Source organism: Candoia aspera, chromosome 8, assembly GCF_035149785.1.
Source record: "Candoia aspera isolate rCanAsp1 chromosome 8, rCanAsp1.hap2, whole genome shotgun sequence".
Classification (NCBI taxonomy): Eukaryota; Metazoa; Chordata; class Lepidosauria; order Squamata; family Boidae; genus Candoia; species Candoia aspera.
In genome coordinates, this window is record NC_086160.1 from 16,879,796 (window position 1) to 16,907,485 (window position 27,690).

Here is a 27,690-nt window from a genome sequence, read left to right on the forward strand (position 1 = left end):
CAGCTGCACTTTGTATGCCTAAAGGAATACAGTAAGTGATTTACAAAGTTTGTAGAAATTAAATTTCTAAGTGTACAGACACTACAAATGCAGCCCCAAAGCCTCTCTAATTCAGACATGGCCCAGATAAACAGCAGGGGATCAGGTAGAATCACAACCCATTTGGGCTGTCAGTTAAGGAGCATCTCATCTGGTAACTGTAACCCAACACTTCTTGCTATCTTACAGAGGACTCTGGGGCACATGACTTGGTTTGTACGATGACCCAATTAATGGCAGCAAAATATTTTGGGACAGCAGTGCATTTTGTTAGAGGAAAATAGCTTTAAAAAAGAAGTATACATCAAGCCAAACTGTTTATGTATATTTTAGGAGAATGCATGTGAAGGTTCTGTGAATTTTCAGCCCAGCTTCAGAAATGGCAAACTCGTGATATTGGAACTAAATAGAAGACAGAGAACACGAGACAAACAGCACTGACAGATATATTCATCCTTAGAGACACTTCTGCTGTTGCTTTTACATTCTGTGAGATGCATTTTGAGCAAAATAGCAAAGAGAACAAGATGTACTGCCTTCGTGTCATGCAAGCATCCTTACAGGTTGTACTGTAATTTGCAACTCATTCTCTTGTTCTGCTACACAAATTACAATACAAATAATAATGTGACTGAGACAGCTTCACCGTGCACAGTCCTGTATGCCTGAAAGGTGGATCCCCCACCCCAGTTTTGAAAGAAACGTTGCATGGATTATGCATACAGCCCATCTCCAAGTAATATTATTTGATGGGCATTGTTTCGCAGACTTGTCACCCACACTCACTTTTTCACTATCCCAGGGGTGGATTGTATAAACAAACATGGTTAGTGTGACTGTGGATAAAATGTATGCTTTGGGGTCACTCTTTCATCACCTCTCTGTCTCACACATGGAGCCTCATGGGTTCACACAAACACAGTCCTTCCTGTATCTATCTTTACATTATCTAAACTCACCGAAGGCTGGAGAATATCACATGAAACTCTCCTGACTAGTTACATTTTATCTGAGGGATGTTGTCACTCAAAGCATCTTCTTCTCCACACAAGGGTGAATTTATTTATTTAATTCAAATTCTGCCCCACCTTTCCTCTACAGCAGTGTTTCTCAATCTCAGCAACTTTAAGAAGTGTGGACTTCAACTCCCAGAATTCTCCAGCCAGCTGGCTTAGGAATTCTCTTCACCCACTAGAGTTTTGAAATTCAAGGCCACTATGTAGCCGCTTTTCCCCACAACAATGACCCGGTGAAGTAGGTTGGCTGAGAGACAGACAGAGAGAGTCTTAAAATCACCCAGTGAACTTTTGTGGATGGGAATGTGGGTCTTTGTGGTGCCAGTTTAGTAGCTTAGCCAGTTTAGCCATCTTAGCCACTACATCAGATAGATGTGACCGTGAAATGTCTACTCCCTGGGACAAAGGACTTTCTACTTCAGAACTTGTTTCCCATGGTGGCCAACCAGATGTTATATCACACAGCTCGAAACACCCAGCCATCGGAAAGCCTTTTCTCTAGCTTGATGCCACACTCTCCCCTCTGCAGTACTGGAGGGCAAATATAAAATACCATTGGCCGTAAGTCTCTGTCCCTGTGACTCCGGAGAGGTGGAAGCCACAGACCATGTCCTTCTTCACTCCATCTTTTACAGAGATCTCCGAACCAGACGCATCTCACCTCTGATTAGAAAATATCCTGGTCTCCCCAATTCAGGCTATACTCAAATGCTGCTTACAGATGAAAAGCACAGCAGCAGCGAAGATTCGCCAGACCCCAATGGGCTAATTTTTGTAATGTACCTTATTTAACAGTAATTCATTTAAATTTTTATATATTAACATAGTTGTAATTTTAGATAGCTACATTTTACATTTTATATTTAACATAATTATAGTGACTATATTATCATCTAGTATAGGCTGCACCTTAGATTGTAGCCATAGAGTTTAGCTAGGTAGTTCTATAAATGTATTTTAACTTTTAATTTTATTTTATTCTAGACTGTTATCATTTTAAGACAGATGATGTATACTTTCACAGAGCATCATCCTTGTACTGGTCTAAGACCGCAATAAACTATTGTATTGTAACCAGGTGTTATGGAAGGTCCAGAAACAGGACAGGGAAGTATACTACTGTCCCAACAACTGGTCCTCAGAAGCACGGTGCCTCTGATCATAAAGGTCATTCCAAAACTGTGATATAGAGATAAGAAGGATTAATTTTTACAATCGTAACCTTAATATAGAAAAATGATATTAAAGACTTCAGTATTTACATCTCAACATGTACTATTTTTTCCTAGAACAAACAGAAAATCCCTAATCAGGGGCATGGAAAGTCTGAAAATGTCAAGATGGTGGCTGCATAATTAAAGCCCACTCCTTTTTTACAAGCATTGTATGCACAGCATACAGTAGAAAGAAGGGTGGGGCTTTGCTCATCTTGCAGCTGCCATCTTCTTGTTTTTCTAAAAATTCCTCATATAGAGGCCCCTACCCACAATACAATTTTTGACATTGGAATGATGCTCCAGTTGTAATGTTTCCTGTTTAATCTCAAATCACACAAACAAGATGTCAACAGACTTGCCTTTTCTGGCATTTTGGATCACTTGTCAAAATAACTTATATATAATTCGTTTCAAGAAAAAGCATGACCAATACAATGTTTTCCATGTATACAATATCAAGGTTAGTATGAGAAAAAATTGGGTCCTGGAAGGAGATAAACACAACATTCCCTGATCATTGCCTGGCATCTCTTAAGTCTTGTGCAAAGAGTGATCCCCAAAAATTGGCACATACAGCACATAAAATCATGTTTTCCTTCTGCTTGAATTCCTGTGTGTTTGTTCGGATTTGGCCTAAGAAGGGGATCTTACAGGTTATGAAAATAAAATGAAAAAGCATTTGACCTGGAAATCTTTAATCATTATAGGTGCATATCAAGGCTGAATGAGCATTTAGCTCTTGAGCATAGATAGTTTGCAGATGTTTCTTTCCTTCCCCACCCAAAATAATTGTCTCCTGTTGTTGATGCTACAGGAGTAATGTTTGCAGATATTCATCAGGAACAAACTGAGTTGCTTCAGATAATATATGGAAAGAAAGAATTAATCCTATTGCTTCTTTCCTGGAGATATAGCAGCCTTACAGACATCTGGTAAAGCTTCGTTGACTCTTGAGAGTATCAGAAATATTAGAATGCTTCCTGGCAAGCCAGAATCACGTATTTTGGCACAAAGAGGAGTTCAAAACAATCTGATTATTTGAAACAAAAAAATCTTTGAAAAATGCAACACATATTTTTTACATTTCTTCAACTAAATTGGAGACTCAAATTGTATCATTCAAATAATTAAGCTATTCCCCCTTCCAGCAAAAAGTGTAAACATATTCAATGTGTACATTCTGTAAAAAAAAAAAAAAAAAAAACCAAATTAGTAACCTTAACAGGGAGATTTCCCCTGTAGACAAGAGACATAAATCCTATTAAGATGTTCTGGGAAATGTGTGAAGACTTAAAGTGGATAGAGGGATCCCTCCTTTCCTCCTGGACCTTCCTTCATTGAGCAATAAATCCACAAAAGAGTTCTATTTGTCCTCACAGTCCCAGACACTTGTGGAGTATCTTAAAAAACGTTCAGTACTTGGAGAGGGCAATGCCAGCCAGCTCCAGCTACCTCTTCTTCAAAAACTGAACACTCAACTACAAAGAAGCAGAATTAATCCACAGAGAGTTCAGATATATAATGGGAAGATCCAATGGGTTGTTCCTCCAACTCCAACAGATACCGTCATTTCCTGATAGGAAATCAGCAGCATTGTAACCAAGCCTTGATATCCTTCATTATGGGCAGTTGAATGTGAGCCTCCAGTTTCATTGGATTTATACACCAGAAATGGGGGAGCTATGGCCTTTCAGCTGTTCCTGAATGACATCAGCAGTCCCAACCAGCAGGGCCAACAGGGAGAGATGCTAGATGTTCAGCAATATCCAAGCTGGTCAGTGACTGACATAAAGGCTGTCTGTCTATCACAACATCTGGTGGGCCATGTCACTCCTTTTCTCCAAAATGTAATACTTTTGGAGGAATAGGATGGTGGTTCATAGAAGACAAAGGTCTGAGAAAATTCAAGGTGCTTTTGGTAAGTTTGCTTGCTGTGTCCTCCTGATTCTGTCTGCCATAATATGGAGTTATTTCCACAGTCAAATATCTCTGCATCAAAAGATCAGTCCAACTTAACTTTAAATTATGATTCAATTTACCATTCATGGCACACCCATAGTTTGTATTTGCTGCTTATAGTGGTTGGTGATGCTGATGGCATCTAGGAATAAGTTTCTTAGGTCTGTTTGTTACCTTAACAAAGGTCCAGGTATACACTCATTCAGACTTCACTTAAAAACATCAGGCAACTGCAGTGTTATGGGTCTGCATTCTCAGTGCTTTTGTTTGTGTCTGCACAGGCACACACGTGCACAACCCACAGGGGAACACTTTGGAAACTCAGCTATATGCCAAGATGCAGAGAATCAACTCAAAAGATAAAATAGGTTATGGTGAAGGTCACTAAACAGGCACCAGCTGCTCCGTTCCTAGAAGCTTGGAGGCAGATTCAAGAGAAATGTCAAAGATGTTTTATGAAAAATAAACAACCTAGATGGCATGCTTCAATATTATAAGGTCAGACCTATAGGCAATCTCAAGGGTTGGGAATCAAGTCCTCCTTTGGTCTATTATAGATAAATTGGGGAGAGTTGGAAGTTGGGAGAATATGGAAGCAATTATTGCTAGCTTTCAAGCAAAGATGGCAACATCTAGGAGTGTTTCTGCCAAACTAAGTTAATTGTAATATAGCGGGGGAGGGAGGGCTGGGTGAGTTGCTGACATAAGTAGCTCAGGTTCAGTCCAGAAAGGCTTTTAGTAACAAAGTAAGTCCCCTGGTATCAGAATAATTCCCATTATTCTTGTTCTACTCTAGCCTTCTTCTTCTCTCTGACTAAGCACTTGTCTAGATGTCTTTGTGTTCATGTGTGCGTGAGCAATCAGACCCATTCCTTCAGGTAGGCTAGGAGATCTGACTATCCGCAAAGCATCTGCCTAGGATGGCTCAAATATGAAACTGAAAACCTATGACATCATATCATTCTCCATCATAGCTCAAGTCAAGTCCAATGCATTCAATCTCCAGCTCCCTGCTTCACTTCATACCTATCTGGTATTCCATCATTCTCTTCTAAACATAGATTGACTTGACCACAATTTGCATTTCACCCCTTGGGCTTCTGACATTGCACTGTTTGCTGAAGTTCTGGATACTGCCACTGCCTGGCCCTTGCAGTACTGATGAAAGGCTAGGGACAGATTTCTGAGTTTATGACCTGGCTTGACAGGGGTTATGGCCTGCCTTATGCTAATTCCTGGAAGCTTGGCATTCAGACAAATCAGCCATCAACAGACACATAGACATAACCAGAGCGGTTTACAATAAAAGCAGTAATAAAAACTTAGATGTTTTTATTATTGCTTTTATTGTAAACCGCCCAGAGTCCCCCATCAGGGGAGATGGGCGGTAATATAAATTTAACGAACAAACAAATAAATAAATAATCATATTTACAGACCATTCAAAAGAGACAATAAAAAAACTAAGAAGGAGATAAAGAGTCTAGAACACATCCTCTCCAGCAGCCAACACCCAGATAAGCAGGGATTAACACCAGGCAAACAATCAAGCAGAAAACGATACCCTAATCAAGGAACTACCAAGGAGAAAACCGCACCCCCACCGACACTAGCAGGGCAGCTACTGTATATAAACAGGGAGCAAACCCCACCCTCACTCGCACTGATGATGTTACCTACTCAGGCAATGAAATGTCTGCAAGCAAACAATCAAGCTCAGAGAGCACCAAGGACTCCACAGTATGCTGCTCTTTTTAACTTCTTGCCAGAATCTTGTCAGGCTGTGAAAATGTGTATGTGTGAGAGAGAATCTAATGTGGCAGACAGGTATAAAAATAAAGCCACATCATTCACTAGCAGTCTATGCAGCCAGCGTGACCCAGGTTCCATCAGCAATCTTGCTCACTACAGCAAGGATTGAACTGGCATGGTAAAAGGGCATTTGGCAAAATAAAGTCTTACCGATATTTCCAGATTTCTTTTCTGCCTGAGCCTAAATCTGCAATCTTTCGCTTTGAGATTAAGTTGAACGTTGTATAGGATTTCCTTCTGAGAAAAGATGCAGATTTATCTACATCAACCATTCATATTTTCTGTCCCTTTCAAGATTTTCCCATGCTTTTAATAAATGGGATACTGGGATTATGTATCACAAATACTTCCATGAAGACTAATTATTCTTTATAATGCCATCAATCCTTTCCTTTCTAACATAGCTTACTGCAAATTGTTTAGCACACTTGTATTGCATTTTCTCTGCAGGGAATTGGAAGCCAGAGTTGGAAGAACTAATTTTGGTCTTTCTCAGCATGAAATCCATATTAAATTTCATCCTTATTTCTTTCTCCATATCTATTTTTTTGCTTTTATTAATGCAAAATGTTTATTTGTAAATTATACCCCCTGCATTTTTCTAATTTTATTTTCAGAACCCCAATATATTTATTTCCACTAGTTATGCATAAATATATTTGCATAAATATAAATGTATAAATATTTCTTTGTGTTCTTTTCCATAATTTTTTTTTTGTCCAGGGCATTTCTAATGTACTTGCATTGCAATATTTTGCAAAGTATCAGTATTGAAAGTTTACTATATTCTGATACACAGATTAATTCACAAAGTGGGAATGTGATCATTTTTTATCAAAATACAAATGGAAAAAAACCCTACTTCACCCTTAGTCTTGATAGCGTAGGCAAGATTACCCCCACAGCCTAGAAAACAGATGAGGCTGAAATAAATAGAGTTTCATGATTAAGGAAAGAGTTTAGCAGATATCCCCTTATTCTATATCAACATGCTTTCCACAATTGCATTGAGAAGTTTCCTCTGGTCACGTTACCTAGACAAAAAACAGGAGAGGCAGTTTTCTTCAAGCAGCTGTCACAAAACTTAAACACATCTAAGGATTGCTTATAAATGCAACAGAAACTTTTTGTGCCAGTCCATAGTCAGCATACTACTTTTTACCTTGGTGCACTTTAACTTTTCATTGCCAGTTCTGATGGTTTACTACTGAAGTTCTGACTCTAATTGACTTTCTGTTGTGGTTGTGTTTCAGAACACTGTCATGAGCAAATACGACATGTAAAATGGAATACAGTCAAGCCCTATTCTGTTCATGGAAGATTTCTATTTTACTTTTTTAAAAAGTTATCATTTAAATGGCATTAGTCACAACATTCCTCCTTTGAACATAAGCCAAAGAATATCATAATAGAGTTGTCAGGGAGGAAAAATACAAATAATCTAAGGAAATACAGTTTGACTTCTATGAAAGAACGTGATAGGTCAGTTCCTAACTCTCAGCCTAATTGCAAAGCCTTGAATGAGAGTTGAGTTCCAAATGCAACCATATTATAATTGCACATTGTTCACAGTTGATTTCATCATGAACGGGCAGAATTCAACTGGCATTTATAGTGTGATAAAATGGGTACCACTGCCAGTGTCATTTTGAGGACTTTATGCTAATACTCTATCCTTTGCTGTTTCCAGGCCTAAAACTCAACTTGGACTCCGTGAAGGACTAATAAAGAAGAAATTACCTCTGAGTGGGCAGTTTTTCACTTCCTCCTTTGCCTGGTAGCTGAAAGTGCAGGAATAAGGATGACAAAGCCAATTCAGAAAGTCATGAATGCTGGATTGAATGACCAAAGGACACTCTTTCTTTACCTGTCCCTTGCAGACCAGGGGTGTCCATGGAGTATGGTGTAAAAAAAAAAAGGTCATGACTGAAGCTCTGCCTTTTATGTGCATTGCACAGAAAAATGTGTGTTGCTCATTGATTGCACCATCACGGCTGCCATCTTGACTATTTTGACCATTGTCTGCAGAAAAGCTTCGGGGTTCACAGATTTATGTAGCAGCCACATGGCAACCCTTGGATTCACCAGCAAGCGTATACCATGAGTTGACAGAGCAGAGGAAGTGTGTGCTTGATCCTATCTCACAGAATAGACAGTGCAAAGCAGAGAGGGGAGGAGTAGACACTGATTATAGTTTTTCTACAATTTTTAATTTATACATTTTTCTCTCTCTTATTAATTTGGATTACTAGAACTACTGGAGAAATGAGCCCAGTGTTTCTTCCCTGTGGACAACTGGAGCATCTGAACATTTTCAGGACTGTTTACATATACAAGTCTATCTTGATACTTTACCAAGATAGAAATTACTTCTGAAGAAATATACAAAGAAGCAATTATAGCTTTACTTTTTATGACATTAAGATAAAAAGCTTTATGGTCCTAAATGCATATATTCTAAAATTCAGCTCCAGTGCAACGAACAATGGACAGAAATAGAATTATTTTAAACAAAGTTTAAAATGTTTTTTAAAATTAAATAGCATTTAAAGAATTCTTTTTTAAAAAATTAAAATTCATTTTAAAAATAACTTTAAAATTAAAGTTTTAAAATTGCATTTAAAAAAATTAAATTTAAAAATAATTTATTACGTACATTTAAAAATTAAAACATTAATGTTTAAATTATATGTCAAAATTAAAAAACACAATTAGATAAAATTTTAACATTAGAGTTACAATTTTAATATTAAGTTAAATTAAAAATAAAATTATTTTTATGAATAATGCTTATTCTTAAATATCAAATGCCACCTGAGCTTATTCTAGGGATGCACAGGTTTATGGCTCATAATAAGTGTGTTTCAACCCCTCATTTTTTCCCACAGTAACCCTTCAGATAATGATTTGGAGCCAAAGGGAGCCAAGATTTAATGACAGAGGACCCTCCAGAGCTTTACGCAACAGAACTGTTCAAGACAACAACATGTTGTCAAGCTCCAAATAACAAACAGGAAGTCCAGGGCCACCAGATGAGTAGCCTGAGTCTTCTCAGTGCATTGTGCACACTGTAGAAAACACCTTGCAAGTCTATCTAACCCCACCACTTTGACCAGCCCATTCAGAGCATCTTCCTTCAGATAGTTTATAACTTCAGTTGACAGGGGACCCTTTGGCAGCCATTAAGCCTTGAGGACAACGTCATGTGTTCTGGCATATAACCGATCTTCTCTGGGAGCTCTCCTAGGTCCTACACAGCTGCTGAGCAACATTCCTCAAGTGCAATTCTCTTGCTTAAGAGTTTAGACGCAAACAATGTAGGATTTCCCAGAGCTGGCCATCAGTCAACTGAGTCTCCATTAAAACTGTATTAATCCCAACTGCTTTTTGATCCAAGAGTTTGCAACTTAGCAAACACTGCACTTGTACATCTGGATCATGCAGAGCAGTTTTGGGCAACATCTGAAATTTCTACAAATGTATATTATGATCAACTTGCTATTGTTCTAGATTCATAATGAAGAGAGAAGAACCATTCAAGACAGGATACATGTTCCCCAGTGCAATCTCTGCCATTGCTAGCTCCAAGGTGGTCTGGTAGGAAAACATAGAGAAGATGTTTTGCATTCAACTTTAGAGAGATGCCGCTACTGTAGCTGGGAGCCTTTACTAATTTTAGCCTGCTCTACATATCACTGATTTTCACAAAGCATGCTTATATCTCAGGCATTGCTGTTTAACAAAGGCAGCAAATTAAAACACACACACCTCTCTAGGGTGCCTCATATTCTCCTCAAAACAAATCAAATACAGCTTAACAAAATGGATTAGCCTGTTGCGTTCATCTTGTACTGTAACTATTAACTATGAGAATTAACAAACCTTTGGGAAGAGGAGGAGATAAAGTGTCTCATTTTAACCATCATGGACTGACTGAAAACTGCTGCAACTCACATCTGCTGATTTCATGCTCTAATTTGGATGCGCTGACCCAGTTCACAGGCAATTCCATGTAATGCTTTTGTTATCGTTGCTCCCCTCCCTTCCCCCAGGAGAATGGACCACTAAACAGATTTTTATACTGCTGATAGCAGAAGCAGCACATCCAGTAGCAAACCAATTGGGTAAACAGCATGTCAACAAGAATAGCAATCAAACTGCAGCTGAGAGTTTCATAGGTTAGAGGGCAAAATCAATTCAAGTTGAATAGCTACTGTGCATCGTAGCATTCACTACGCAGGAGAAATGAATCAGAATGTTCAGGAAACAGCAACAATGGGTGGTTTTCTGCATTTGTACTCTGATTAATTTCCTCTGTTTGTTCTTCTGGAAACTGGATGTCCCAGTAGCCATTGTCTTAATTTTGAAACTGTATCTGCTCTGAGTGTGCTCACTTTGTCATTTGTGGTCACAGACTCCTGCTCTTCTTATGATTCTCTATAGATACTCCTTAAATAGTTAATTTAATTTAATAAATAGTTAAATCCTGCATTTTAGACCAGTTCATTTGGAACGTTTTTGAGGAGAAAAGAAAGCATACTGCCTTCAGCAAAATGTTCTAGTCTCCTGCTCTTCAGATGACTTGCACTACAACTCCCACCCACCTGTGCTGGTGCAGGCCAATTCTAGGCCAACACATCTGCATCAGGATGGAGAATGCTAACCCAGAGGGAGCTTTCGAGGTAGAGTTCTGATGGTGGAAAGGCTTCTGACTATTCAAGCTTTTTAACATGGTTTTCTTAAAATTTTACCCATTCCAGCAAGCAACTTGCTAGGCAATCCCCATTCCCACACCCAAAAAGCATACCAATTATTCAATTACCCTCTTCACAGCCCATTATTATCTGTTATTTTAAAGACAAATTGGGTGCTTACCATATGCATCTACTTCATTTGTCACCCTGCAAATACCTGCTTCACTAACTTTTTTTGAAACTTCAGAATGTATTTTACAGGGTATGGGTTGGTATTAAAAAAAGAAAAAAACTTTAGAGGATATCTTCTGCATTCTGAAGGCTATTCATGACAACATGGGTGAGCTCATCCTGTGAACATTTATCTACATGCTATACTGGCAAAAATAATTGCAACCAATAGAAAATGGCTTTCATATTTTCACACAAACAAAATGACAGTTCTGCAATTATATTTCATATAATACAGATATTACCATTCTGAGGATGGCCAGAAACAGGATATTTATATTTTCAAGCTCTTGCAGAAACAATACACTGTGAAAAAGTCCTCAAGAACTCAGACAGCAGGGAGACTTAACACCTGTTCATTTACAGGGTGTCTGTTTAGAAATGAACCTGACCCCACATTTAAACTCAAAGAAGGGGACCAGAGAAGAAAACTAAAAATAACAGGCTTATCTCAGCTGTTTCCAGCACTGAGAAGTCAATTCCTATTTTCCAAATTTCAGTGCAGGTGAACAACATAGGTTTAGCAAACTTGGTCATTTATATATACAAATACACCCACAGCAGAGGCACTAAAGTGAAGTAACAACAAGTAGTGCCCATTTTTAAAAGAGGCCACAGACACACGACAGAGACACCATCAAAACACAACTGCGAGTACTCACAGCTCTGAGTACAGGAAGTGCAGATTTCCCACACTGTCTGTGTAGTTTGCAGGACTTAGCCAAGGAAGGACCAGTAACAGGAGAGCCTTCATTTTCCAAGCGTGTGTTTTCAAGCTGCTCCTAAGTCTCCTCTTTGCCCCTTGCTCTCTGTCTCAGCTTCTCTGTGATGGGATGTAGAACTTCAAGCTTCCTTTTTTTTTTTTTAATGTCAGCCTATTCTAGTCCTCCCCTCCCTGTTTCCTTTCTACAAGCCTTTCCTTTTCAACACAGTCAAGAGAATATTATGAACAAATGAAGTCACTTAAATGAAGCTATGCTGGAAGAAAGCTCATCGACCTGCAAGATGATTTGATCTGATTTTCCAGTGAAGGTTAGATATGAGGGTTTTAGGGAGAGCAGAGCAGCGTGAGGCAGAGCAGTGCTTAGAGCTGGAAAAAAGAAAAAACACAGCAAGAAGCCCAGGCTGATGCACACAGGAGTGAGACCTGCGTCTTTCTGCACTCTTCAGAATGGTTCTTCAGAAGCAGCTGATACATTGACATCATTGGTCAGAAAGGCAGACAGGTGATGGGCTGAGCTGCATAAGAGAAGAGGCAAGGAAGGAATCTGAATGCAGCAGAAGGGATGCAGGCTGGGAGCAGCTAATGTTAGATATATCATGAACAGAGACTATTTTTTCAGTCAGGATCCCATTTGATCGGTTTCAACCGGGCGGAGGGGAGTGGGAAGCCATGAAATATTAAAGCTCTTGGTGATGAAAACTTGACTGAATTTTGACAAATTGTATAGGCAGGTCCTTCTCTCCAGTTTTACAATTTGAGTAAATGCCATTAAGATTATAATCACCAATACATGCATTTACTCAGTTTTCCCCATTAAGTCAACAGCTTCCAGTGGCAATGATAATGTCTTGCACCTATACGTGTGGTGAAGTGGTAGGTTTTGTGAATCACTCAGATATAGGCACAAGGAAATGATACTGTCTGTCATGAATTTTCTCTCTGTATCACTCTTTCGAGAAGAGAAAAAAATGATGTGCCTTGCTCCAAAAATATTGAGTAGTGCAACTCCTGGTAGACTCAACATTGCTCTAGATGGAACCAGGCAGGCAGTGTACAGGAACTTGGCGATAGATGCTTCTCTCCATGCTCCTTAAGTTCTCCATCCTACCTGACATTACAAAAATACTTTTCAAATGTAATGGAAAGCAAACCAAAGCCCTACTCTGAATCATCATAGTTATGTACATGTAAATATATAGCTACAATTTAAGTTTCTTGCTACTGTTCTTTTCCTGGCCTTAAATCATTTTGCTAACTATTGCATTTATTCTCCAAGATTATCTCAGTAGTGATCTAAAGACTGGATAGGCTTCAAGACAATAGCACCATAGGAATAAAACCAAAACTATTTCAGGAGTTGTTATTGCAAGCTATTTATTTTACTAGCTTTTACAACCACTTGGCAAAATCATTGAAGATTGATTTTCCTCCTTTCTACAGTTGGATCATGTCATAGTAGGATTTGGCTAATAGGAACTGTGTTTCCCACCCAGCTGAGATAAATCGAGCATCTTCATGATGTTTTGAGATTGCCTTCCAATCCATCAAAACTATTACAGTATATCTAAATCATTTCTGACATGCTCATGGTTATAACTTGGAATCACTTCATTTTAAGGGTTTAGGATCACCTGATCCCTCAGTAAAATCAGCATTTGGGTATCTAATGGGAAATGCGTAGCTTGCTATAAATTAGACAGATTTGTCATCCATTAGTCATATATTACATTCAGCCTCTACATGCTGAGTATCATTCTAAGATTTAAGCAAGCTGAGAAAGCATGTACAGGTTAAAAACTTAACAAAATACATTTTCCTGTGAGTATTTTTCACCGCACTATAATGTCCTCTTCCCCTCCTTAGATTCAATGAAGAAGTCAAATTTTGCCACCTGAACTTTTCCCTTTGGGAAGCAAGAAAAGAAGCAAAATTAAACCCTGGTCATTTAAAGTGCTGGCATTCACTTTAAAGCCCTCTAAACAGCTTAGGACCAGACTATGTTCCTTGCTATGAACTTTCTCAATGACTTAAATCAACAATTACTTCCCCAATGACTTAAATCAGGCAAGGTCCCCTGGAAGATGTCTCTTCTGCCAGAAGTGCAGCTATCTGCTGTGCAAAGAGATCTTCACCCTATGAGGCTCCCAGGACATCACCTAGGCCCCCACTTTCCCTGTCGTTAGAAAAATAGCAAAACCTCTTCTCTTGCATCAAGCTTTTAACTGCTAATTGAACTTAATGATATTGATTTTAATGTCAGTGGTGGCTTCATTGTATTGATTCTACTGTCACGATTTACAACCTTCCCCAACTTATATAATGATTCTATTCCAGAAAGCTTTGCATAACCCGGTTTTTGCATAAGTCACCTATTTACTAGCATCCCATACTACATTATACTGTGTGCATAATGCAAATGCTTATGCATCTTAGGTATGCCTCATGGAAATATTTGCATGAAGCCTTATGTAAGGAAGCATCTGAATTTGGTTTTATTGTTGTAAGCTGCCTTGAGTGTTTATGTAGCTGAAAGGTGGAGGATACATTCAACAAAAATATCATAGAATATAAAGCTACTAGAAGTCTACCTTCTATTTAATAACCAAGTTGATAACCAGATTTATTTACAGTATATCATAAGGAAGAATGAGAATGTATTGTTGAAAACGTTATCCAGCTTTTGCCTTATGCAAAACACAGGCAGGCACATAAACAAGACCAAAAGGACTCACCCATTTTGAAAATGATGTTCAAGATTACAGCGTTGCAGAATTTCTGAACAGTGTTCTGTGAAAGGGCAGCTAACCATTAGCTTATCCAGGAGTTTATTTACTAGGATGCTTGACTTTCTGCACATCTGTAGAGCGAGAGTTTTGCGGTCCATAGGGCAGAAGTCTTTTTCCACTAGGAAATCTGTAAGGCAAACTGTACAGTACGTATGTCCACAGGGTGTATCCAGAGGCTGAAGCAAAGGCTGCAAGCAAATGTGGCAGATTAGGTCATCATCCACATCTTCCGTGTAGGTGTATATATGGTTCTCTTCTGGAAAATGCATCTGGCCACAGACCAAGCATAATGAAACGGAGCTTCCTTCTGTCTCTTCCAATGGATCTTTTGGATTCATAATTGTATGTTCCCGTGTCACCAAAGAGAGGAGAGGATGCTCGGTTTCTATCAGAATTTATCTCTATCTAGAATTATGAGTTTGCTGTTCCTGAGAGTCTTCAGACCTGGAGGGAAGCCACACAAAGGTCAATAAATCTGTGTTGATATTCAAATGCTATATTGTTCATTTCATGATATAGCACCCAACAGTCAACCAAACTTTATTGCACAAATCAATAAACCAGGATGAAATATATTGAAAGACTCAGATTACTGTAATGATTAATAGGAAAAAATGGATTCAATCTCTCCCCAGTGGAAACACTTTTGGGTTTTTTTGCAATATGCTTCTAAAATCTTGTTTCTATCAGCCAAAAAATAGCATGCAGCCATTCCTTCTTTCAATCAGTAGATTTTCCTTGGAAAGAAAAAATGATGGATGAAGCAGTGAAAAAACAGCATAGTAACAAAGGAGACCAGTCCTAAGAAAAATTCTGTGAGTGAGGCAATATTATCACACAACAGAACCCTAGTGTGAAACAACTGAAATGCAAACATCTCAAAAAGTTACATCCTTTTTAAGAGAAAACCAAGCTTGTATGAAGATGCTAGGAATTTCTCCTTCAGGAAAGTATTATAGCTAGCATAACAGAACAAAGAAATACAGGTTCTCAAGTGCTATATAAATCACCTGTGTACCAAAGAAATAAAGAAAGTTAAATAAAAATGGCTTCTACAATATTTACTCACTTGCCACAGACACATGTACCACCACCAGGTTGGAAATAAGTTGAAGTGTGATAGACAGAGTTGGATTAAACTAAAGGACACATTGGCTCAATCCACATGTCACACTAAGCCATGGTTGAACTGCAGTTTGTTGAATAAACTGGAAATGGTTGGATCTCTGCAACATTTTGCTTCCAGTTTGCTTCCGTGTCCAATTCAAGGTGTTGGTTATGACCTTTAAAGCCCTACATGGCATGGGGCCAGGCTAACTGAGGGACCGTCACATCCTCATTAAATCGACCCATCCCACCTGGGCATGCAGACAGGGCATGCTACGGATCCCATCTGCTAGAGAGTTCCATCTGGTGGGGTTGCAGAAGCGTGCCTTCTCTGCAGCTGCTCCTGCCCTTTGGAACATTCTCCCCCCGAGTTGAGACAAGCCCCCTCACTTCTGGACTTCCACGAAAACTTAAAAACCTGGTTTTGTCATCATGCCTGGGCTGGGAGAACAGCTCCCCTTGGGGATGGCTAGGTCCCTAGAATTGCCCTGTTTTGCTTATGGATTGAGATAGAACTTTGCCATCTGGATTCTATTACATTTTAGTATATTTATATTTTATAGCTTATTTATATTATATTATTGTATAGTATTTATATTACATGGTGGTTGTTTTTTTACTGTAAACCGCCCAGAGTCCCTCCTTGAGGGGGAGATGGGCGGTGATAAATCTGACAAACAAACAAACAAACAAGCTAGGCCATATACCCTGGTTTATAAACCATAAAGCCTAGGTTCACACAATCTATCAAGCCAAACCCAAATGAACTACAGTACATTAGGGCTTATGTGATGTGTGAACCTAGCCACTGAATGGTGTTTTTTGAAGACTGTTGATATATACCTCTCCATTCCTCTCTTCTTTTAGTTCATACAGTATTATAGGATCTATATGCTGCATGCATTGGTAATTATTACTACTAAATACATTTCTAACATGGAGATTTGCAATATTGTAATATGTATTAGGGGTACATCTTGATCTTCTTCCCCAAAGCTCAAACTCCCCTTCCCTGTTCATTTTATGGACACATGATCTTTGCAAGTTCCAGTGCTCTGAAAATTACTGATATAAAGTCAGCCAATGACTGAATAAGAATCTCAGCTTTCTCCACCCTTAGTCTGACCCTGGGACATGCAATCCTTGTAGGCTTAGAGACTGCCTTTGAAATTTTGAGAGCATGTAGTTGCATTCTCACAAAATTGCTGACCAACGGGGGTGCTGGGGGTGGGAAGTATCTCTATTTGCAGTTGAAACAGTTGGCAGGATTAAAATATGCATTAAAATGTGAGTAAAATATGCAGAGCATAGGAACCCTGATAATGTTCATTGGCCTTTGATCTGCTCTTGCACACTGAAATTAGCAAGTAAATATGGGTATTCAGGTGTGGTTGCAGTTGCCATTTTTACTGTTTTGACCTCCGCTGCAGGTAAAGCTTGACATATCATTGTACATCCATGCTCCAAAAGCTTAACTTGATGCTTTTTTGCTCTCTGTGCAGCTTTTAAAAGCAGGGGCCCACTCCAGAAAAGCTTTGGCATTTATCAGAGTGAAACCATCCAGGATCTAGCAGGGGTCCATATTGGGAATCAATGAATGGACAGATGTTCTCATCCTACAAGGATAGATCCACATCCATATTATTACCTTGGTGAAAGAACACTGACTTTAAAGACCACTGAAGTAAGGATGACATGAGCCAGATGTACCACCTTAATAGTTATCCCAGTTCTTGTCTGCTTCTTCAAAGATCTTTCTCCTGGAATACAGCTTTAGAAGTAGCACCAAGCTATAACCTTAGGGAAAAGTGGTAGGCGGGGTCAGGGTGAAACCTACAGTACATCTGATTTCATTTACACTCAGAAATTAAATTCCTTTAACATGACTCCTCATGAATGTACTTAAAATTTTTCCTTTTGGCAGGAAATTTGTAGAGATTCTGGAGGACAGGAGCCAAAGTTTGCAGAAGCCACATGCAGTCTTCTTCTCAACTCTAACACTAAGGGTGGTGGTGACTTCTCTTTGCCTTTTCTCCTCTCTGGCCATTTTGGGGTGGGGTGGGGGAGTATATCCTTTTAGTATGCACAGTTCTGCACAGACCTGCATAGTTCTGTATGTATGATCCATCTCTCCTTGATCTGGAAACTTGGTATTAATTTTCCTTCTTTTTAGTTTTCTACAGCTCCATTTTAATTTTTTTCTAACAGCTGGCCTTATAATCATAATTTTGATTTGATCTGAAATGCCTGTTAAAAACTCTTGAAGGCAGCTGTTCTCCACTTGGCTTCCTACAGAAATGTGGGGACTACAACTCCCAGTGTAGTTCCAACATGTCCAAAAAACACCACATTGGAGAACACTGACTGATGTGTAACCATTGAACTTGGAGAACATTAAGGCAATCACCACAATTTCAAGGGCATTCAACCTTTCCCCCCATGCTGCAAAATCCAAAAACAAAATTTAAAAAGTCCTCCTATCATTCCTAAATTCTGGAGTACTCCTGTCATGTTCACTGTTTCAATGTGCACTGTACATCGTAACGTTTCACATGCCATGGCGCTGATGCGCGTTTCTGTTTGGGAGGGAGCTGCTGTGAAACCTTGTACCAAGCTCTGTATCTGAGTTCATTACAATGGAATGTGTTTGGGTTATGTTCTCTGTTCAAGGTCTTTTCCCGCAGACCATCAGAAGCCGTTAGGAGCACCTGGGATTGTGAGCTTGGGAAGATTCTACGGGGGGGAGGGATCTCATTTGTACCGAGGGTTTTTAGTTTGCATTTGGCGCGCTTTTATCATTCTCAGCTTTGTGATCCTGCATACTATTCTTGAATAAATCAGATGTCTTTGCATTCCTGCTCATGAGTCTGAGAGTGTTTTAGAATAGGCAATCATTACATAAAGCTGAGAATCACCAAAATTGTACCGTTAGCTCCTACCAAGATCAATTTCTTGTGAGGGAAAATAGTTAACGATGGCCGAGTCCAAATTCATGACCGGGGGACTTGAGGAGCCGGCTAGCTCGATGCCTGAGTCAACGGTCAAGAATGGAGAACTGAGCCTCACCCCAGAACCGTCAGAGTTCAGGCAGGATTCAAGCTCCAGCTCTGAGGTGGAGGAATCTAACGATGGGGGAGAACTAGAGCAACTGGCACCCAGCGAATCGCCCGCAGAGTTGATCACCTGGGATGCAATGGGAGAACCCCAGCCAGGGACATCCCAGGCGTCCTGGAAGCATCGGTTCCCGCTGACCCCAGACGTGGAATCTACCACGGTATCAACGGAGAGACAGCCTAACACGCAAGGGAGGGAGGAATCTCAAACCCCTGAAAGGCTAAGAGTGGTGGAGGCCAAAATAGAAGTGATGTACATGTTAAGAAACCTGTCTCTATCATTGGGGGGGCAGGGGAGGCACGACGGAGGTCCCAGCTTCACACAACCATCCCCCATCCTCCCACCCAGACTGCCGGCGAGATGGCTCCGGGATGAATCTCCACCGCGCAGAGCACCAACTACCGTAACCTGGGGCCCAACCACTCAAGCAGCTGCTGGTTCCACTCCAACAGGAGTGGGGGTGAAAGACTTTTCCATCAAGTTTGATGGGGATCCAACCAAGTTATCTTTTTTTCTAACCAATGTTAAAAGTTACATGAATCAGTTTGGAGCATACTTCCCTTCCGAAGAGGTTAAGATAACTGCCATTGCCACCAAGTTGAAGGGTCGAGCAGCTGACTGGTATGTTCAATTAAGTGAGGCTGACTCCCCTGAACTGGAGTATTTCGAGGACTTTATGGGGGTGTTAAAGCTGCATTTTGAGGATCCTCTGGCCAAGGCAAGAGCTAAGAAGGCACTGAAGGATCTTACCCAGGGCCAGCTGTCTGTAGCTGATTACACCCTGGAGTTTAAAGCTTTAGCTGGGAAAATCCCCGACTGGACTCAGTCAACCTTAATAGAACGGTTTAAAGAGGGACTCAACCGGGACATCCTACGATGGGCGTTGTGTAGAGATGACCCAGAGTCATTGTATGAATGGATCTGTCTGGCCGGCAAGGCTGAGCACGCCCAGCATACCTTCATGCAAACCAGACAACCTGAAAAACCACCAGCCCCCGAGGGGACCCCGAAGTGCCGCAACTGCTGCCCAGCCAGGCTATAGAGCCTGGGAAGAGGAGAGAGATCGGCGCCATGCGAGGGGTCAGTGTCTCCGATGCGGAAAGGAAGGGATTCGAGCAGCTGATTGCCCAAAAGCAAGGCTGGAGATCGAGCAGGCAAGCTGCTGGCCAAATTGCCACCCCCCCTCACTGTGAATGACAGCAGCCAAGGGCGCAGCCGACGCTGAGGAAGTATTCTACTTCTCGGGAGAGGCTGAAGATGACCCTAAGGAGCCAGTGGGAAATGCCAGCCACCTGCCATGAAGAGCGCCTGCGGGCAGGTGGAGGAGGATGGGCGCGAGGATGCTATGGTGAGTGCTGACTGTCCCACTTTAGCAGTAAAAGTGAAATTGGGCTCCCGCACAAAGACTACAGAGGTCTGGGCTTTAGTTGACTCTGGGTGTTCCAGGTGTCTAATTCACCCTGATCTGGTTGCTGCTTTGGACCTGCCTAGCTTTCCCCTCCAGCAGCCTTTGATCTTTACACAGTTGGATGGTTCAACGGCAGGGGGAGGGGGGGGCGGCGGCAACCCATTTCATTGGAACTGTCGCAATGCAAATGGGCAGCCACTGTGAGACTTTAAAATTTGTAGTGGCACCTGTTGGCAATTCCTTGGTAATTCTGGGGATCCCCTGGTTGACCTATCGAAGCCCACATATAAATTGGGAACACAGAACTCTGACTTTTAAGGATGGGTTTTACCAAGCCCCTACAGCAGAGAGAGCTTCATGTGCGGGGGTTGGAAGGGCCACAATCGCCACGCCGCACCCAAGTTTGGCACGTTTAGAAGGCTTGCCCGATCAATACCAAGGCTTTGCAGACATCTTTGGGGAAATGGAAGCAGATCAGCTACCCCATCAGCAAACTGACTGTGCAATAGAGTTGGTTCCCAACACTCAATTGCCCAAGCCGAAAATTTATCCAATGACTCAGAAGGAGCTTGAGGCATTACAGGACTTTTTTGAGAAAAATCTGTCAAGGGGGTTTATTGAACCTGCAAATTCCCCAGTTAGGGCCCGTGCTATTCCGGGAAAAGAAAGATGGCACGCTTCGACTCTGTACAGACTATCGGGGGTTAAATTCCATCTCAGTTTCCAACAAGTACCCTCTGCCGCTCATGAAGGACATGTTAGCTCACTTGTCTAAGGGCAAGATTTTCTCCAAGCTCGATCTTTGTGAAGCCTATTTCCGCATCCGCATACGAGCTGGAGATGAGTGGAAAACTGCTTTTAACTGTCCACTGGGTTCATTTCAGTACAAAGTCCTCCCTTTTGGGTTGGCAGGGGCACCCAGAGTCTTCATGCAATTGATTAATGAAGTATTACATAATCATTTGTTTAAAGGGGTCCTGGTTTATTTAGACAATGTTCTCATTTACACTGAAACCGAGGAGGAACATGAACGCCTCGTCAAACAGGTGTTAAGCAAACTGAGAGATGCCAAACTTTATGCCAAGTTTTCCAAATGTGAGTTTCACAAGACCCAACTTGACTATCTAGGCTATAGGGTGTCTGTCAAGGGCATTGAAATGGACCCTGCAAAAATTCAAGCGATTTTAAGTTGGGAACATCCCTGCACCCGGAGGCAATTGCAAAGTTTCCTCGGGTTCAGTAATTACTATCGCCAATTTATCCAGGGGTTCACTGAGATTGCTTTGCCCCTCACTGATTTACTCCGTACCAAGGACTTGGGGGAGACACGCAAAGTAAAAAACCCTGGGGCAGTGCTGAATTGGACGCCTGAATGCCAGGCAGCATTTGAGAAGTTAAAAACCCTCTTTACTGCTGAGCCTATTCTACAGCACCCCGATCCTGAACGCCCCTTTGTGGTCCAAGTTGATGCTTCTGACACCTCAGTTGGGGCTATATTGTTACAGAGAGATTCTGAAAATCACATAAAACTCTGTGCTTATTTGTCCAGAAAATTTTCTGAAACTGAACGCCAGTGGCATGTTTGGGAAAAGGAGGCTTTTGCTGTGAAAGCCACTTTGGAAGCCTGGTGTCACCTCCTGGAAGGCGCTAAATGCCCTTTCGAGGTTTGGACCGATCACAGGAATTTGGAAGCCCTCCACACCCCCCGGCATCTCAGTCCTAAACAAATTCACTGGGCTCAATTTTTCAGTCACTTTAACTTCCAGTTAAAATTTATTCCTGGAAAGAAAAACTTTCTGGCCGATGCTTTGTCATGTTTACCTCAGGACCTTGACCATGTGGCAGATGTGGTTGGGACTGTTCTCACTGAACCACAACTGGGCTTAGTTGCTGTCACCCAGAGCCAGACCCATGCACAGGCATCCCCGCCCCCAGCCCACTCTGGGAAGCGGAAAGTGAAAGTTCCTTGCCAATTACAAAAAGACTTTCTCCAGGCACTGAAATCTGACACTTGGTTGCTAGCTAATAAAGATTATGTTTCTTTTGAAAACGGTCTGGCATGGGTGCAACACCACCTTTATGTACCCAAAACTTTATGACCTGACATTTTACAGCGTTCCCATGATGATAAACTCGCTGGGCATTTTGGTTTTGTTAAAACATTGCATTTGATTCGTTGTCAATTCTGGTGGCCCACCTTGAGACGTGATGTAAAAGACTATGTGGCTTCCTGTCCTGTTTGTGTAATGTCAAAGCGAAAAGGGGGGAAACCGCAGGGGCTTCTGCAGCCTGTGGCCAGCCCGTCCCGTCCCTGGGACGAGAGTTCTATGGATTTTATTGTGGATCTTCCTCCCAGTCAGAAGAAAACTGTCATTTGGGTTGTAAAAGATTTTTTTTCCAAACAAGCCCATTTCATTCCATGTGCATCCATCCCGTCGGCCCTGCAATTGGCGCGCCTCTTTCTCATCCACATCTACCATCTCCATGGTAGCCCATCCCGTTTGGTCAGTGACCACGGGACAGAGTTTACTTCCCAGTTTTGGAAATTATTTTTAAAGTTGATTGGCACCAGACAGGCGCTGTCCACATCGTCCCATCCTGAGACTGACGGATCTACTGAGATTTTGAACTCCACCCTTGAACAATTCCTTAGAGCATACATTAACTACCATCAGGACAATTGGGTGGACTTGCTGCCTTTTGCTGAAGTGGCTTACAACAATGCTGTCCGTCAGAGTACCGGGCAAACCCCTTTTCGTGTGGTTTCTGGTCACGACTTTGTTCCCATCCCTGAGCTGCCACAACCCCCTCCACAAACATGTTCTGCCTCTGACTGGGCTGTTAAGCTTGCTGATTCTTGGCCAGTGATTCAAGAGGCTTTGGCAGACACCCAGGCTGCTTACAAGTTTCAAGCCAATAAGCATCGTTCTTTGCAACACGATTTCAAGATTGGGGATCATCTATCTACCAAATTCATCAAGTCCCCACAACCCTCAAAAAAACTTGCTCCCAAGTTCATTGGTCCTTTTCCTATTGTTGGTCTTGTCAATCCAGTCACTGTTAAGTTAGACCTGCCTCACAATTTGAAATGCTTGCACCCTGTTTTCCATTGCAGCTTGCTCAAGCCTGTCCACCACTCTTCCTGCTGGCATCCCCAACCTCCTCCTCCTGCTCTGATCATGATTGATAGCCAGCAGCACTTTGAAGTCAAGGAGGTTGTTGATTCTCACAAGCTTTGTGGCACCCTCCAGTATCTGGTCTGATGGAAACACTTTCCTCATCCTGAATGGGTGTCTGCTCGCCACGTTAATGCTCCTGATTTAATTCGCTGTTTCCACTTGGCGTACCCTTTGAAGCCTGCTGCTTAATATTTTCTTTCTTTTGGGGGGGCAGTATGTCATGTTCACTGTTTCAATGTGCAATGTACATCGTAACATTTCACATGCCATGGCGCTGATGCGCGTTTCTGTTTGGGAGGGAGCTGCTGTGAAACCTTGTACCAAGCTCTGTATCTATGTTCATTTCAATGGAATGTGTTTGGGTTATGTGCTCTGCTCAAGGACTTTTCCTGCGGACCATCAGAAGCCATTAGGAGCACCTGGGATTGTGAGCTTGGGAAGATTCTACGGGGGGAGGGATCTCATTTGTACCGAGGGTTTTTAGTTTGCATTTGGCGCGCTTTTATTATTCTCAGCTTTCTTTCTGATCCTGCATACTATTCTTGAATAAATCAGATATCTTTGCATTCCTGCTCATGAGTCTGAGAGTGTTTTAGAATAGGCAATCATTACAACTCCTTTTGTTGCAAACAAACAAACAAACAAACAAACAATAAAATTAAAAATCAGTGCTTGCTGGTTCTCTATAGACTCATTTCTCTTGGGTGACATTGAGTTCTGAACAGTCAGGATTATGTGTGGCAAAGCATTGCTATCCAAACTCTAAAAGATTACATGACAATTTCATTAATTTCAGTGGGTGGGGAAAGAGGGAGCAGGGGAAATCCTCTCTTGATATACCATTTATATATCCAGTACAAGAGAAAGACAGAGAAGGATAAGGGTCAAAATATATTTATGTTATCCACAGCCTGTGTTTATAATGGAAGTAACTTCTGTATGCTGTACTTCATTCTGTCATCGCTGTTAAATGTAATTCTGCTGCATACATATTTAAATATTGAGAAGGAGAAGACTTCTACCAATGCTTCTTCACATTGGTTTCAAGTTATGAACAAGGATTGTATTTATTCAGAATTTACTCCTAGTGGGTTTAGTGATCTTATGATCTACTAAGCATATTTGGGAGTGCAGCCTAAACATGTCTATTGAATTCTTTCCTCTTGTACTTCCCACATTTGTAGCTTGCAAACAAAATGGTTTATAGAAACTGTGGTTCCACTGAAAGCAAGGGATGGCTGTCCAGAATTAAAGAAATAGTTCTGAACTTAACATGTGACGGCAGGGAAAGGTTATGGAATTCAAGAGGAGACACCTGGAGACAAAGTGGACAGGACAACGTCCCGAGAGAAGATGGTCCTGATGGCACTGTTAGTGGTGAGGCACAAACTATTTGCCACTGTAAATACTGGATGTCTCAGCAGGTGGCAGTCCTTGCCTGATCTTACCTGGGTGTGGAAGCTAAGCAGAGTGGTCCTGATTCATACTTGGATGGGACATCTTCAGAGAGTACCAAAGCTGTAGACTAGACAGAGAGTTGGAAAAAGCTTCCCAGAAGGTGGCAGTGGCAAACCATGTCCTTATTGTCGTTAAGAAAACTACATGGACATATTTATGAAGTCAACTTAGCAAGAGATTTTACTTTTCTTCTTCTTTTTAAATACTGAATAGGGTGCACGATGAGTTTTTGTTGTTTTGACCAATATTGAATGCAAGTTGAACAAAATAGGCATTATCGTAATTATATCATGAAGAAGGAATTACAGACCCTCCGTTTTACTATCTGCAAGCTTGAATTTCAATCATTCCTTCCTGCTACCTTGGATCTGTGAAAAAAGAACCTGAAGGCACCTTGTGTTATAGCAGGGTTCTAATAACTTATGCTAATATTCTTCCAAGATAATCTGACATGTCAGGTCTAGCCAAATATATAAGCATGCATAGCCTCCAACAGCTGAAGCTTCCAGGGAGAACATGCAGAACCAATCCACATGCTCATTCCTGAGGCTTCAAATGATTCCAATGAGCTGTCCAAAAACTCATCAACATTTATTACAGGCTGCTAAATGTCAATACCATTTTGCAAGAGAGGATGTTGGACATGCAAAGCATTCATACTTATTTGGACAGTCATCTTAATGAGTCAGTGTCAGGGGGGTGGAACAAGATGCAGATTCACTTCATTCTAATCCCGAGTGCTTTATCCAACTGACACCAGGCGTATGATTCTCTGTTCTACAATTTGCAGTCTAACATGTCCTCTTTCTTCAGGCCACTTTTTGCTGTTTGTCAAAAGGAAATTGATGTGTCAGTATGTTTGAGCCACATGGAATGTGGACTGTAAGGTTTTCTGGCTGAGGGCCTGGGCCGAAGATGCAGAAACAGGGGGCAGATTCCCCTTGAACCTCCTGGCTAACCTTGTGTATCCTGCTAGATAATCACAGCTTCTGTGAACTACAAACAACAATTCCTATTCTGGGGCGAACAATGGAGAACTGATTTAGCAAGGAGGGGGAAAAGCTGCTGGTAGTTCCCTGGTGGTGGGAGTCAGCTTCTGGGGAGATACTGTATACTGTATATCCAAAAGAGAAGGGGAAAGCAATGGCAAAGCTTGAGCAGAGGGGAAAAGCTGGGCTCTTAGATGTCATAAAAGATGGTAAGAAATCATATGCCTTAGCCTTGTTCCCAGGGAGTTTGTCCATATGGAACAGATCCATCCTTAGTGAAGCCAACATGTTTGTTACTGGTAGTTAAGATGTTTATGCATATACACTGTATGTTCACCATCATTATGCCTTTATAGATATAAAACTGAATTTCTAAATAGGATTTACAAGGAGAATTTGAGACAGAGTCATCCTGCGAAACGTAAATATATATAAATTTGTAACTGTTAACTGTTATAGCGATATACTATGCCAAGTTTTTTTTTCCTTTGTTGTATTTTTTCACTTTTTGTAATAGCACTTTTTAATTTTTCTTCTTCTTCTTGATAGTGTATGTGTATTTATTATTATTACTGTGTTTTGTTTTTCTTTTTTTAATTAATCAAAAAGCAATAAAATTTATAAAATAAATAAAAAACCTAAAAACTAAATAGAATGAAAAACTCAAAAAGAAAAAAGAAATAAAGTCTACACCAGACCTAATTCTTTGTTTCTCCCTAAAGAAGAGAAATGCAAAATAAAAAAAATATCAAAATAAAAAAATAACATAACTTCCTTGAAGTTCAACATTATGATTCATTTTTAAACAATGAATTAAACCTAGACCATATGAAACCTCATTGTCCACTCTTGTCTCTCCTCCAGCTCAACCCTACATCCAATGACAAACTTTGTGAGACCAACTTTTAGAGTCCGAGATGCAAGAATTCTTCCATGAGTACATAATTACCATTTTCACAACAGTTCAAATTTGGTATGTCCAAAGTTCTTCTATCGAACAGTGGCACTCATTTCACATGCCAGTAAGGTAATGCTCAAGATCCTGCAAGGTAGACTTCAGCAATTCATGGAGCGAGAATTGCCAGATGTACAAGCTGGGTTTAGAAAAGGCAGAGGAACTAGGGACCAAATTGCCAATATCCGCTGGATAATGGAAAAAGCCAGGGAGTTTCAGAAAAACATCTATTTCTGTTTGATTGACTATTCTAAAGCCTCTGACTGTGTGGACCATAACACATTGTGGCAAGTTCTTAGCGGTATGGGGATCCCAAGTCATCTTGTCTGCCTCCTGAAGAATCTGTATAACGACCAAGTAGCAACAGTAAGAACAGACCACGGAACAACGGACTGGTTTAAGATTGGGAAAGGAGTACGGCAGGGCTGTATACTCTCACCCTACCTATTCAACTTGTACGCAGAACACATCATGCGACATGCTGGGCTTGAGGAATCCAAGGCTGGAGTTAAAATCGCTGGAAGAAACATTAACAATCTCAGATATGCAGATGATACCACTTTGATGGCTGAAAGCGAAGAGGAACTGAGGAGCCTTATGATGAAGGTGAAAGAAGAAAGTGCAAAAGCTGGCTTGCAGCTAAACCTCAAAAAAACCAAGATTATGGCAACCAGCTTGATTGATAACTGGCAAATAGAGGGAGAAAATGTAGAAGCAGTGAAAGACTTTGTATTTCTAGGTGCGAAGATTACTGCAGTTGCTGACTGCAGTCAGGAAATCAGAAGATGCTTAATCCTTGGGAGAAGAGCAATGACAAATCTTGATAAAATAGTTAAGAGCAGAGACATCACACTGACAACAAAGGCCAGCATAGTTAAAGCAATGGTGTTCCCTGTAGTAACATATGGCTGAGAGAGCTGGACCATAAGGAAGGCTGAGAGAAGGAAGATCGATGCTTTTGAACTGTGGTGTTGGAGGAAAATTCTGAGAGTGCCTTGGACT

The 27,690-nt window shown here is 41.0% G+C and overlaps 2 protein-coding genes across 2 annotated transcripts in view; both read right to left on the reverse strand.

Moving 5' to 3' along the window:
* Positions 1–14,922, reverse strand: part of LNX1 (ligand of numb-protein X 1) — a 63,184-nt gene extending 48,262 nt beyond the window's left edge. The window contains exon 1 of the mRNA XM_063310571.1: positions 14,425–14,922. Coding sequence (XP_063166641.1) covers positions 14,425–14,816 — 392 coding nt within the window. The 5' untranslated portion in view covers positions 14,817–14,922. The remainder of the gene's footprint in view (positions 1–14,424) is intronic.
* CHIC2 (cysteine rich hydrophobic domain 2) overlaps positions 1,305–27,690 on the reverse strand; it is a 219,135-nt gene continuing 192,749 nt past the window's right edge. Inside the window, exon 7 of the transcript XR_010068431.1 lies at positions 1,305–1,324. The gene's annotated coding sequence lies outside the window, so the exon portion shown is untranslated. The remainder of the gene's footprint in view (positions 1,325–27,690) is intronic.